The sequence below is a fragment of the Amblyomma mixtum genome, chromosome 6 (genome assembly GCF_055824585.1).
Source record: "Amblyomma mixtum isolate Tamu chromosome 6, ASM5582458v1, whole genome shotgun sequence".
Classification (NCBI taxonomy): Eukaryota; Metazoa; Arthropoda; class Arachnida; order Ixodida; family Ixodidae; genus Amblyomma; species Amblyomma mixtum.
Genome location: NC_143017.1, coordinates 85,466,615 through 85,479,597, shown reverse-complemented (window position 1 = coordinate 85,479,597; position 12,983 = coordinate 85,466,615). Strand labels below are relative to the sequence as shown.

General features: G+C 44.6%; 1 protein-coding gene across 1 annotated transcript in view; it reads left to right on the top strand.

The window, feature by feature from the left end:
- LOC149339585 (neural cell adhesion molecule 2-like) overlaps nucleotides 1-6,060 on the top strand; it is a 156,631-nt gene extending 150,571 nt beyond the window's left edge. Inside the window, exons 14-17 of the mRNA XM_089550952.1 lie at nucleotides 562-589; nucleotides 2,906-2,996; nucleotides 4,434-4,540; nucleotides 5,970-6,060. Of these exons, the coding sequence (XP_089407078.1) occupies nucleotides 562-589; nucleotides 2,906-2,996; nucleotides 4,434-4,540; nucleotides 5,970-6,060 (317 nt within the window). The remainder of the gene's footprint in view (nucleotides 1-561; nucleotides 590-2,905; nucleotides 2,997-4,433; nucleotides 4,541-5,969) is intronic.
- Nucleotides 6,061-12,983: the final 6,923 nt, after the last annotated feature.

The window sequence follows — 12,983 nt, the reverse complement described above, 5'->3', positions numbered from 1 at the left end:
GGATATAGCCATATCAATTCTAAGAATTGATATGGCTATAACTGCCCGCCATAAGTCGCTAACTGCAAGCAGGTGCCTATCGTCAAATTATCATCAAAGTTCAATTTAAGTGTTATTATTAAATCAATTTACTATGTTATATTATCGCCTCTTTTTTGACATCGGATATTATGTTTTTTATTTCTGTTTACATATAAATAGTGTGCATTTTACTCGGAAACAGCCGGAAACTGCAAAAGATTTAGGCACGAGCTTCTTCTGTGTTTTTCTGGCTGTTCTCCGGGGCCTTATAACTTCTTCCTGTGCTTATGAAAATTATTCTCACACTATCAATCTTCTTCCTCTATATTCCTTTCCGTTTTTTTCTCTTCCTAATCCTCATCTTCCAGTGTCCCTGTGTCGCCGGTACGAACTTATCAAAAAGAAATTAGTCTCTGTTTGGAAAGCTTGTGATTGACTGCGTACATTTTGAATTTAAAAATTAGCTGTGTTTTGGCGATAAACGTTTGTGTACTAGTGGACCGAGTTTACTAACTGATGCGCTTTGCTTTGCCTTAACAGACACGTACAGTAAACCTGGCGGTGAAAAGTAAGTTGATGGCTGAGCGGCTTTCTTTCTTCTTTGACATTTCCGTATACATACTCAGGTGTATTTGATATGTGTGTTTGAATCGACTTCAAGCCACGAATGTTTGCAGATTCGCCAGTGTACTGCAATCGCAATTTCAAGTTAAAGCTCCGCTTGTGCCGAGGCAGAGATCTGTCAGTGTCAGTGAAGCCGCGCTCAGTATTTCCACATTTCACTGCAGCTGCTACTGAAAGTTCCTCTTTTATTGAATTGAGCTACGAATTACTACCACAGCTCATAGGTCCAACAAGGGATAATTTGAATGTAAAACATAAACGAGAACTTTTTTTTTAGTCCTGTGCTCTGTTTTGGCGATATTACGCCCCTTCGGGTTTTTTTACTACGGCGCATGTGTTGTGAACACTAGAGTTTAGAACAGTCAACGGCACAACGCCGTCACTTTAATCTCTGACGAATTTTCTCGCATGGAAGTTCGTGTTTTTGTTGGCAACCAAATAACCGTATTTTAATGCACCGACCAAACGCCGAGTCCCGCCCCAAATCCTGTTGTTGCTCGAATATATAGGGGCAAAGGAAATGGGAAACATGGGTTGTCTTCACTCAGTCCTGTTATCAATGCCCTAGCGACCGATGCCGTTTGTTTGTTTCACTATCTGCACTGTATTTCGGAAAGCAGACCTTAGTGCAGCAGGAACGGCTGGTTCTAGGGAAAGAAAAAACATTTCAGTTGCGAAAATACAGCTTCTACGTTTTATGTCGCTTTTATGTCTTCGCTTAACACGCGGCGCTAACGTGGAAGCTGCCATCCCTTACAAACTCCGAGCTCTGACAGTCGCAAGTCTTGGTCTCAGTGTCTTGGTGGCAAGGTGGAAGCCTTCCTTTTATAAAAACAAACGGAGGAGGAGTTCACAGGGGCAGCTCGTTTATATGGACTGTACACTATATAGGTTGCTGCCACACCATAGATCCTGAGTTCGTGTAGCAGCCGATGCAAACATAAAACACCTGATGGTCAAATGTTTATTGGAATCCCTAAGGTGGAGTAGATTTCTAACAAATCTACAAATCTACTCCACCTTGGGGGATTCCCCTAAACATTTGACCAACACTGTTCCCAATTCGAGTTATTGATCAAGTCGCTCTCGCCCTACCATAAGCTTGCCATCCCGGTTAGCTCAACTGGTAGAGCGACTGCTCCGGGGAAGCGGTGGTCCCGGGTTCGAGCCCCGGACCAAGTCAAATTTTTCTTTAAGTACAAAGTTTCTGAAAAAGCTGTATAAATTTCCTTTGTAGCCGTATGGCTGCGCTCGTGTGGATGTCAATGAGTAATTACTCCCTTATTATAAAACACGTGAGAACGCGAAGAAATAACAGAAGCTTTTGTTATTCATTTTAAGGCTACTCACATAGCTACATAAGCCTGTAAAATGTTTCGAGCTTAGCAGTTATAACGAGAGTGGAATGAAAGAAAGAAAATGATCTGAAAGCTATATAATCGAAAATATTTCAAGTGAGTGCTTCCAAAACGAGGCCATAGGGTACCTTGGCACTCAGGGTTTTTCTTGATGACTGGCGTCAAATCACAATTCTTCATTCATTTCAATCGATAAATAGTTTGTTGAGTGCAATGAATACAAATTTCTGACAGCTATGTTATTACGCCTCCACTCATGGTTTTCAGTCAGGACCACAAAGCAATAGTTTTTTTAGCCTTAAAATCTTGAAGCCTTTTAGCTGGTACAATTATATGCATACATATCTTTATGGAGACAGCACTGCTATGAAAACCCGCGGTTACCAATAAACGATGTTTTGTCATCTCTGCAGGTTACGTATTCTTCTCGGCATGCATATTTGAAAAAGTAACTCTAGGATATTTGCTGATTCTCTCAGGAAGTATATAGACGATAGGCGACATTGTGAACGAGGTAGACATTAAGCAATCCTCTTTATCGCTCGACAGTTATCTCTCTCTTCAGCGATATTGCCGTACTTAACATCTAAGGGTAATTCCCAAGCCTCATGTTTTAATCAGCGCAAAATTTTCAGTTTCATAGCGGCTGAAATGCAAAGCGTATTCTTGTCGAAGCCTCTGCTATACAGGAAAAAGGGCACTTACACCATATTGTAAGTTGCTTGCTTAAAATTTCTGGTTCTAGTTCTTGTCAGTAACTGACACATTGCAGAAGGCGATAAAAGCGTCCAGGGAGATGATTCGGAAAGCGTAGTTAGAAACTGGCTATACACTACATAATTGCTACTACCGAATTATTGACGAACTTTTTTTTCTCCCATTTGAATTGCACTCTTTTGCAGATGTAACACCGTTCTCCAGAAAGACACTGACGACTTTACTGACGTTGAGGAGACGGAACCAGACATACTACCGGCGACGCCTTTGTGCCTAGTAACTTACAAATGTAGGTACTTTTCCTTATTATTTGAGAAAAAGTTTTATCTGGGCTAAACATAAAGCTGCACCATTCTACAAACTTAATATAAGGAGTGTTCTGCAGTCTGTATTTAATGACTGCTAATAAATAAACTAAAAGGTATTATACATTTCATATAGATCCTGGTTATTTGAATTTTTCCAGGGATCGTTGCATATTGCCCTATCTACAGATCTTTATGTTCGACAGCTATTAAGCTTCTTAGTATGTAGTATGGTTTTGATGTTTTTATATATATTATTTTATATGTTATTCTTGTTTATGCTGTGCGGGTACAAAAGAGTCGTTTTATATTGTTATAATCTTAGATAGATACTGCAGTTTAAGAAAACATGAAGGCGCACAGCATGAGAAATATTCTAATATAACGACAGTTTCTTCGCGTAGTGCTGCCATGTTAATCATTTTACGGCACTTTCTACTAACGCGAGCAGCACTCGCAGCTCCGACAGTAAATAGTGCTTCTGGACAAAAGTCATAGTAAAGCCGAGAAAAGATCGGCACTTAGTACCGTCCTGATTGCACCTTGAGTGTATGCTACGTAACACAGTTATGTGTTTTGAAACATAAAGGTAATCAAATGCGCCTTTCAGAGATACGTAGGGCAGACGCAGGGCAATGTAAGCGTCTGATGTTTCCTAACAAGCACTAGTTAGCTATGGCGGAAGCGGAAGTTTTTTTCTCCAGGTAAGAGCTGCCATCTCGAAACTTGAAAGATAAAAACCATATTACATGACCTATCTGGGTAAAGTATTAAAGCATTTGGCTTCTTTGGCTATCTCTCTTGTACCATTTTTTACAACTCCTAAGGTCGCAATCCGGAATGGAAGCTAGGTAAGCTTAGCGGTAATGATGCACTTCCATAAAGAGAAATGCATGCTGTTTATTCATAGCACAAAAACAAAAAAATAGACTCTCTTGACAACATAATGCCAAGGAAGATTAGTTTTTTCATTGGTTTACGCGTCCAACGCGCTAGGGTACCACTAAAGAGTCATCCAATGTTCGGAAACTCAATATTACTATTGTTCTCCCTCCCCCCCTTTCTTATGTAAGCCCCAACTCAGTAACTTATGTAAGCCGCAAATATGTAAGCCCTAACTCAGTAAAAGGTACTTAGGATGATGAAATGGGCTAGTTGCTAAGGGTTCATTTTCAAGTTAAAGCAGCGCGAAAAACACGGTACCGAAGACAGCAACTAGCATAGGGCTGTGTTTGTATTCTCTCATTTTTTTTTTATTTTATTCTTCCGGTTAACCTCCCTGCCTTTCCTCTTCTACCTCCTCCTCCTCCCCTCCTCTCAGTGTCTGTGTTTTCTGCTATGGTCCCACTTGAGTAAGAGTGAAACTTGGCTCAGTTCACAAATCTTTTTGGGCCTTCTTTTTGTGCAGCGTATGGCTGAGATCGTGGTGAAAAACTGCCTACACAAAGGGGACCTGAACAGACTACCACACTCCGCCTGCGTTGAAGAAAAAGCTGGGCACATTGAGCTTTCATGGCAAAGCCACTGCACACATAAGGTGGGTACTGCGGCTAGTTCCCTGGAATATCGCACTTACTATGTCATCGCTGTATGCTTAAACAAGTCTAACAGAGTCACAAGTCGCATAGCGAAACAAGTTCATAAAGGTTTCTTTAGTGACAACGTTCGCTGTGTTCTCGCTAGTGTAAGAATGAGATGAAAACGTTGAACAGCACGAGTGTATTCCTGCAGCGTGGTAATCTAGCCGCAGTACGAATTAGACTACCAATTTTTTAAGCGAAAGCTTTACTACTTGCACTTTCAAGCCTTTGCCGCGCGACGGCGGTGCACATGAAATGACCTTTCGCATGACCTCTGTGTGACGTCACGCCGAAGAGCTGGGCGACCATCTCGTGCTGTCTGCCAGCACCGGCGGCCTTAGATTACATTGGATTAGATTGGGTTAGATTAGATTACATTGCATTAGATTGCATTTGATTAAATTGGATTAAATTGGAGTTGATTGGTTTTAATTGGATTTGATTTGATTTGATTTGATTTGATTTGATTTGATTTGATTTGATTGGATTGGATTAGATTAGATTACATTAGATTAGATTGCATTACGTTACATTAGATTAGACTATATTTGATTAGATTAGATGAGATTAGATTACATTAGATTAGATTACATTACATTGGATTGTATTGGATTGTATAACCGATGCATCACCACAAGTCTAACCACAAGCACCACCACCAGCTACAGTACCAGCTGAACCATGGCGTAGGTACGGATATTGCTTTCGCAATTACCGGGCTTAACCAAGCTAAGCCACAGAAAATTTTTTCTTTCCATATAACTACTAATAACCCCTTAACAGGACTTCGGGACAGGGCCGAGCAGTGATAGTTCAATGGGAGGCGACAAATATTTTGCAATAACTAATCGCACTCACACTGACCTGGATTTTCTGAAATGATGAGATCTTTTTCATGATCTTGTGAGCATCTGAAGGCAGCGAGACCCCGGCGTCCAATCTAGATTTTGTTCCCACGCCTTTCAAATTTCTAGCAATGGGAGTCTATGAATATAGCCGAAGTTTTAAAGAGTTTTGGGGGACAAAAACTTGATTTATTAAAATGCTACTGCTTCGATTGCTTATTGCCAAAGGAAACAGAGGATGATTTCCGCTTTCTGCTCCTCAAGCCTTATTGTCTGCAGATGAAGAAAAAAGTTTCAAAATTTAGATTTTGTGAACACAGTCCTTGTCTTATCGCGCGCAGTAGGGTTAAAAGCCAACCTGTCCGCAGTTGCGTAGTCGTTGCTCTGTAGCCAAGTAGTCTAGAGATTCTAATTCGCAACCGCAAGGACATGCGATGTAATCTCAACTGCTGCTGCAATTTATTGGTTTTTTTTTCGCATGATATCAGCGCGCTGTTTTTTTTTTCTTTTTTGTTACAGCATGCGCCACCTGGTGACAATCAAGGAAACTAGAAGTTCTTGTCCCGGATTCCTGGCAAAGCAGGCACATACGTTGGACTCCGTGGCTTGAGTGTGCCTCGTTGCTTTAGACGACCAAACGCAGCCTCCGCAGACCAATGACTCTGGTGTCTCGAGCAATGCTACGCTTTGTGGCGTCGTAACACCGTTCTCGACTATTGGATACTTCATTGCAGGTTGCCGGGGATTCGCCACATTTCACTTCCCTTCCCGGAGTTAACATGTGCGGGTGGCGGTGGCGTCAGTTAATTGGAGGAGCAATGTCGTGCACGAACTCGGGCAAAGGACACGGCACGCAGGCGAGTGCAGAGTTCGTATGTGAAAGGACGCGCAGGCAGAGCAAGAGATAAGTGTTCACAGCGGGAGCAATGTGCCGGGCGCGTGCGAACCCCAGTCTGTCGGATCAAGAGCTCCGTATCACTCTCGAAGACTGCAAGAGTTTGGCAGAAGCACAACTGACAACCTGCTATTGCTCATCATCCACATCGCCGTGAATGTATATTCGCCACATGATATTTTTCTGAACATTTTCGAAATAAAAACTTCGCCGAAAGTTGGGCGTATGGCGCATTCATTTGGTGCTTGTCTCCGAATTCTGCCGCCGCGGAAGTTCAGGTGTGGTGGCAGTGGCAATGCAGAGTTCCACTGTCCAAAAATCTTTCGGCGCCACGGTGTACCAGATGAGAGGAGACGGCGAAAAGAGATGACGTACGCGTTCTGCGTGGCACTCGCGCTATGCACTCGAGGGAAATATTTCTAGCTGCCGGTTGCAGTTAGGACCGATCTAGAATGCGAGAGAAAAATTCGTAGAGTTTAGCTTGCTGGCTAAGCGTATTAATCAGCGAAAACTCATTGGAATTAGCGCCTAAGTGGTCTGGAGTGGCGGGCCCGGTTTGTCGTTTCACAAGCAACGGTCCGGTTGGGTGTCTCCCAGGCGTTTCCAGGGCTGTGAAATAAGCCAACAGTCGCCATTAGCGTCGACTAATAAGGGTCTTTCTGTATGCAGCAATTTTTTACGTATTAAAGATGCGACATGATCAAAATGACTGGAATTTTGGACTCCGTACTGTGCGCTTCGTTTTCTACATTTTTTTTTTTACAGTGATAGCTGTTTATACGTTGCTATAGAAGGGGATTCGCGCTAGAACCTTCAGCCCAGACCGTAACTACTACAGCATCGACCGCATCTGCCGTGAGCAGGCAGTTATATCGCTACAGCGTTAAGCTTCGTGTTCGGCGCAAATCCATCGTTTATAAGCGTTGTGACAGGAAACCCTAATTGCTCGAGAGTTCATCATGTGAAAGCCCTGCAGCTGCGCTTAAAAAAAATGATTCATCAACGGCTGGTACTTAGTCTCTCTCCCTTAGGTGGCGAGCCGAGCACGCTACTCTAAGCCGCCAAGGAACGCTGCTGTGTAGCTCTTAAGTGCCCCCCGACCCTAGTTTTTTTTAACCCTTGTCTTCCACCAAAAACCGATTTGAGAGGTCGGTGAGTTGACTGAGGGATGACGTTCAATCCCGAGGACCAATTAGATGCCTCTGTGTGGTCACGTGACCAACGACGTCATAATATCCCGAACCAATCAGATAGACCAATTTGGTTGCGTGATAACACTCACACCTCCACTACCCCCCGCCAACATCACTAAAAGAAAAGCGCAGGCGTTGGAGCTCGTGGTTTCGATAATCAATGCACACCGCAAAGAGTGCCCTAATTTGGAAGGGGCTGAACGTGAGGCTGACCGCCTGCGGGATCAGACTACCAATTCAAAATGAAATATGAACATGTGCGTAACCACAGCGTAACACAGCGTAACCTGAAGCGAGAACAACCTTTTGCAACCAGACCTCTTACAACTGCATCTCAACCTGCTGTTGACAAATTAGCAATAGTCATGCTCTCACTATATAAAATGCAAGGTAAGCCACGCATTAGATTATCACTAGTTTTTTTATGAGTGCTTGCGGCAACCTGCGCCCAAAGGCGTACTATTTTAACGGTGGTTCTCCAAATGCCGACTTGTTGTCAGAGAATAGGCTCAGGATAGGCGCATGTAGCCTCTGAAATTGGTTAGGTTTCAGATGAACTTAGGGAGGAAGTGAAGTTATGTACAGGCAGTGAGTAGGATGAATTTGCCTTCCTTTTTGTGCAATAAATATATACACCTGTGCTTCGAAACCATCTTTATGTGCAGCTCCAGTGAGTACATATTATTTTGTTCTCCGCTTTCACATGCAACAACCTCGCATAACTTGGAGCGTGTTGTTGAATCACTTTACGGAAATCATTCTTCATTCTTCTTCGTAGTGATTCTTTGGTTTTGTTTACTCATTTTTCTTAGTCACTCTCGGCCATATTGATTTTTGCAGACTGATTCTGGTGATTTCAATTTTTGCTGAGTCAATCTCAGCCATTATTCGGTTTGCATAGCCATTTATTCCTTCATTTTTTTTTCTGGGAGGGGGGGTCCTGGCATGGAGGTTTCTTTGAGGGGCAACCATTTTCAGGTCTCTCCCTGTTCCCACCTACAAGTGCGGAGGAGGCTGAATTCATTTAAATACGAGAAATATAAAACTGGAAATATCTTTCACGTTTTCTAAAGCCGTCTTGCTACAACCTAACTAGCCCTCTTGCTACAAGCCAATTAGCAGAAGAGTTAGTTCGGCAGAGATAAAAGCGCCATGTTATTCTAAAGCCGTCTTGCTACAACCTAACTAGCCCTCTTGCTACAAGCTAACTAGTAGAAAAGTTCGTTCAGCAGAAATAACAGCCCCATGTTACTCCTGAAAGGAAAGAATTGTTTCAGCTATAATTGCCTGTTGTTGCAGAACCTTTTTGTTTGGGAAGCGTAAGAAATAAAAAATGGTCCAAAGCGCGAGCGGTCGTTGCAGACGCCGGAACTAGAGATTCTATTACCGGCAGTTTTAGTTCGCTTTGTTGTCTCGAAAAAAACTGCAAGCCCTTTAGCTCTCCTTTATGACGTTCTTGAAAACAGAAATCAGTTACTAGACTTGAAAAATAGGGGCTTTCCTTTGCATTGTAATAAAGAAAGACATAGTGGTCATTCATTCAAACAGTGTTTCAGGCGAAAGGCTGCCTCGTACAGGAAAGTTCTTGCCTGCTGGAAAATAAAAAAAAATGAGAACCGAGAATAAATTTTATCTGGCGTTGTATGCCTTTTTCAGTTATGCGCTTTGTTCTTCCTTGCACAAGGACTTCTATAATGTGGTTTTCTTGATTATTTTAACTCACGTATACAGTCTATGCACACTGATCTGAAGCTTGGGCTTCTACCCGGCCTACCACGACGTGAGGTAACTTTGCTGTACCGCCAGTAGTTTAGTGTTGCATTGACGAGCCACTACTTCATTGTAATCGTAGGCCTGATAATGCTGCCTGTGCTATCTGCAGGTGTGACAAGGCAATAGCACACATTATTTGTCTATGTCCAGCGTACAGTGCCGAAAGGCAGTCTGTATTCGTGCGCTGGAGCGTCTTGAGTCTCTCCCGCTAACGTAGAAGAAAGACAATGGCCGCTGCGATGGAAAGCGCAGAAGGCGTGCCAGCCAGGCAATAGTCCGTTTGTTTAGAGCTTCATGCTTGCACGATAGGCTCTAACTTCACCGCCAACTTTTTTCTTACTTACTTCATGTTGTTGTTAATCTCTTTTCTTCTTCAATATCGGCTCATTCCCTCCCCCCCCCCCCCCCCCGTGCACGGTAGCTAACTAGTTTCTTCTGCTCTTCGTGATTTTCCTTCTCGTTCTCCTTCTACTTGTGGACAAAAAAATACCAAGTTTATAATTAAGAAAAATAAACGCCCAAATATCGCTGTCTGTGGGCGATAACCGCGTATGTCATCATCAATATTCACAAGCACTTCTTGCGGCAGGACTTCCATTTTTTTTTTTTTTTTTGGCGTCAACGGGTATGAACTCAGTTTACGCTTTGGAAAATAAGAATAAAGTTTCGGAGATTGCGCTGCGCAAATGTTTTCTTTCAAAACAACTCGAACAAGCAAACTAGCTTGCGAAAATGAAGGTCGCTGTATTAAAAATATCAGCTTCAGAAAAAAATCGATGAGCCAATTATAAACTGAGAGCTTTAGAAAAGAATGCCCTTATGACCTGACCCTCAAGAATGGGGTGTCTATACGTGCGAATTGCCGTTTCTTGAATCCAGAATCATTTCATGAAGTATTTTCTAAATAACTATGAGTATTTGCTGTGGAGGCATGCTGGCAGGGTCTTCGTAATCAGAGGGTCACACGCAGCGAACTAAGCCTGTGGAGCCTTCCACAAACCACTAACGGTGCGAGAACGCAGATAATTGCTTCTACCTATGATGAACAATTAGATGGTGGCCTGGGAATAGCAGTACGTTATGGCTGAAACAAGACAAAAGAACATAGAGCAACGTCTCGTTACAATTACTTCAGTTAGAACTGCTGTAGAAACAGTGCCTGGCAACCTGCGGGCAAAAAAATTGATTAATGTATTATTGCGATAGCATCACATGTACCCGCACCCACAGCCCACGCCACACTTATCCACTGGTAAGGTGGCAAATGGCACATGAGGATACAGGAGAGCCAGCTGACACCTGGCATGGTTGGCAGGAAGCAAAGTGGAGACACGGAAACCTCCCTCTCCTATTTAGGTAAGAGGAGAGAGAGAGAGATCAGACGATGCCTCTCAAGGGAAGAACTCTGCCACTTGCCAAAGTTAGTAAGCGGAAGAGCCAGCTGCCGCCTACCACAATTGGCAGGAGGCAGTGTAGAGAGGAAATCCCCCTTTCCTCTTCTACGGTACGTGTGCATAGCATGCCGACAACAAAGTTTTTATGCTGTCGCACTACCACAGGAGACGGTTATTAGGTATTGAAACGTGTATTACTAAAACGCATGAAAATCCTCAAAGCGTTTAAGTTTCGCTTAATATCACAATGCTTTACTTTACTCATATGACGCGCTTCTGCCCTATCGTATTCAAGGACATGTTTCTACTGATAAATAAATGTTTTTCTTATACAAATTTAAATTGGTACGGCATGACGACCAGGGAACGGCCTGTCGTGGTTGTAATGATTCTATCTTTCCTTTGTTTTCTCGAGACTCTAAGTATGTCAAGTTTTTTCCGCTTTCACACAGCAAAGCCGCCGGGTTCTTGTTCTCATAAGTATTCCAGCCATAACCAAGATGCCAGGGAAAGGCAATCTTAGCGGGGCAGCAGAAAGTTAGGCTTCTGTATGATATTAAAAGTTTTCAGAGATAAGGGGGTCGCAGTTGGCGAAGGACAGGCATTATTACACACTTAAAAGAGGCCTTTATCACGCAGTCGGCGTATTCAAGCTGTTGATGAAGCGTTCTAATGCTGGAGCATTAAAAAAAAAAAACCTCAAAAGCCTTCCCAGGCACAGTTCCTTCAGACGAAAGCGCGCATACCTTCCCCTATGGCACCCAAAATGCTTGTCCAGGGATCGCCTTGCGGGGGCGCCAGCGGAAAAGCGCGCGCTCTCACCCGATATTCAGCACCGCGTGGCATCGATTCTCGCCAGAGCAGCAAGAGCCGGCTCGAGGGATAGAGGCACCTCATCGCCGCTCCTCACCCGCTCTCGCCTGTAGTGCTGCAGGATTTCTCTGTAAGAAAACAACCCTGCAGCACTACAGGCGAGAGCGGGTGAGGAGCGGCGATGAGGTGCCTCTATCCCTCGAGCCGGTTCTTACTGCTCTGGCGAGAATCGATGCCGAGCGGTGCTGAATAGCGGGTGCAAGCGCGCGCTATTCCGCTGGCGCCCCCGCAAGGCGCCCTCAGATTTCCCCCAGCAGATAAAACGCTTTCCAAGCAACAGGCGAAAGCCTGGCGTAAACTTCAAACTAAAACCTATCCAAATCCCCAATTGTGTAGCTTCTATTCGGATGGACTGTACTCAGACCAATTCCAAAATTGTGATGCCAAAGCCGATCTAAATCATATGATCTGGAACTGCCCGCAGTCTCTACCCGCGAGTCGCTTCATCTCCGACTCTGATCATTGGGAGGCTCTGTTGGTCAGCCCCGACCCGGGGACACAGATCAAGCTCCTCCAGCTGGCTGAAGACGCCGCCGCTGCCCAAGGGATAGCGGCCGCCGTTTAAGCGGGGGGCGACTTCGGGTCGCTCCTCTATATCCGCTGGAAATAAAGTTCCACCACCACCACCACCACCCGCTCTCGCCGCCGAAACGCCGGCATACGGTTGGTTGGTTTCGGCGCTTTTGATGCATTTCGTTCGAAAAGAGGCACACGTTGTTGTCACCCGTACTTTTCCTTCGTCCACTGCCGGCGCAACGTCTCCGCTGTTTTGGAAGCTAGCCGCGCGGGACTGTTTTGAGCGTCGCCTCTTCGGGACAAAGGATACCTCTTCAAGCCGATTCACCATCCTTCTAAGCCCTATGTTTCTGCTCGTTCTACCACAGGGACAACAGCTGCATGGTTCTCTCCGGCTCTCTCGAATAATATCCTCTACGGAGGTCAGTAGCCTAGGAATGTCTCTACGAAGTCCGTTACTCGGGGTAGTTGTTGTTCCCCGGAGTGTTTTGTGTGTGCGTCGTCGATCTTGTTTTCTGAGCGTATTTGTGTCGTACCAAAGTACTTCACTGTGACGCATTCGCGGTTGCAGCGGCTGAGTGTAGGTCACTCGCTGGTGTGGTGTGCTACGTCATTGACAGTGACGGAAGCGCCTGAATGAGCCGGGCAGCGGACTTTCGCTACGGATAATGTTCTTCACCAATGTTTTGCGCGTCTGGATGGGTCAGGCGGTAGTGCGGTACCGGATACAGCAGCGGCCGGCCCATAAGGAGAAGCCGTGTGGTGCGCTTGGGAGTCGTACGTGAGCTTAACTGTCGCCTATCTTTGTGTCACACTGTAGTTTTAAATGCGTGAAGGCACATGGTTGAAAGGTGTCCCGGCGACGCGGAGAGGGGTTGCCCTCCCTGTT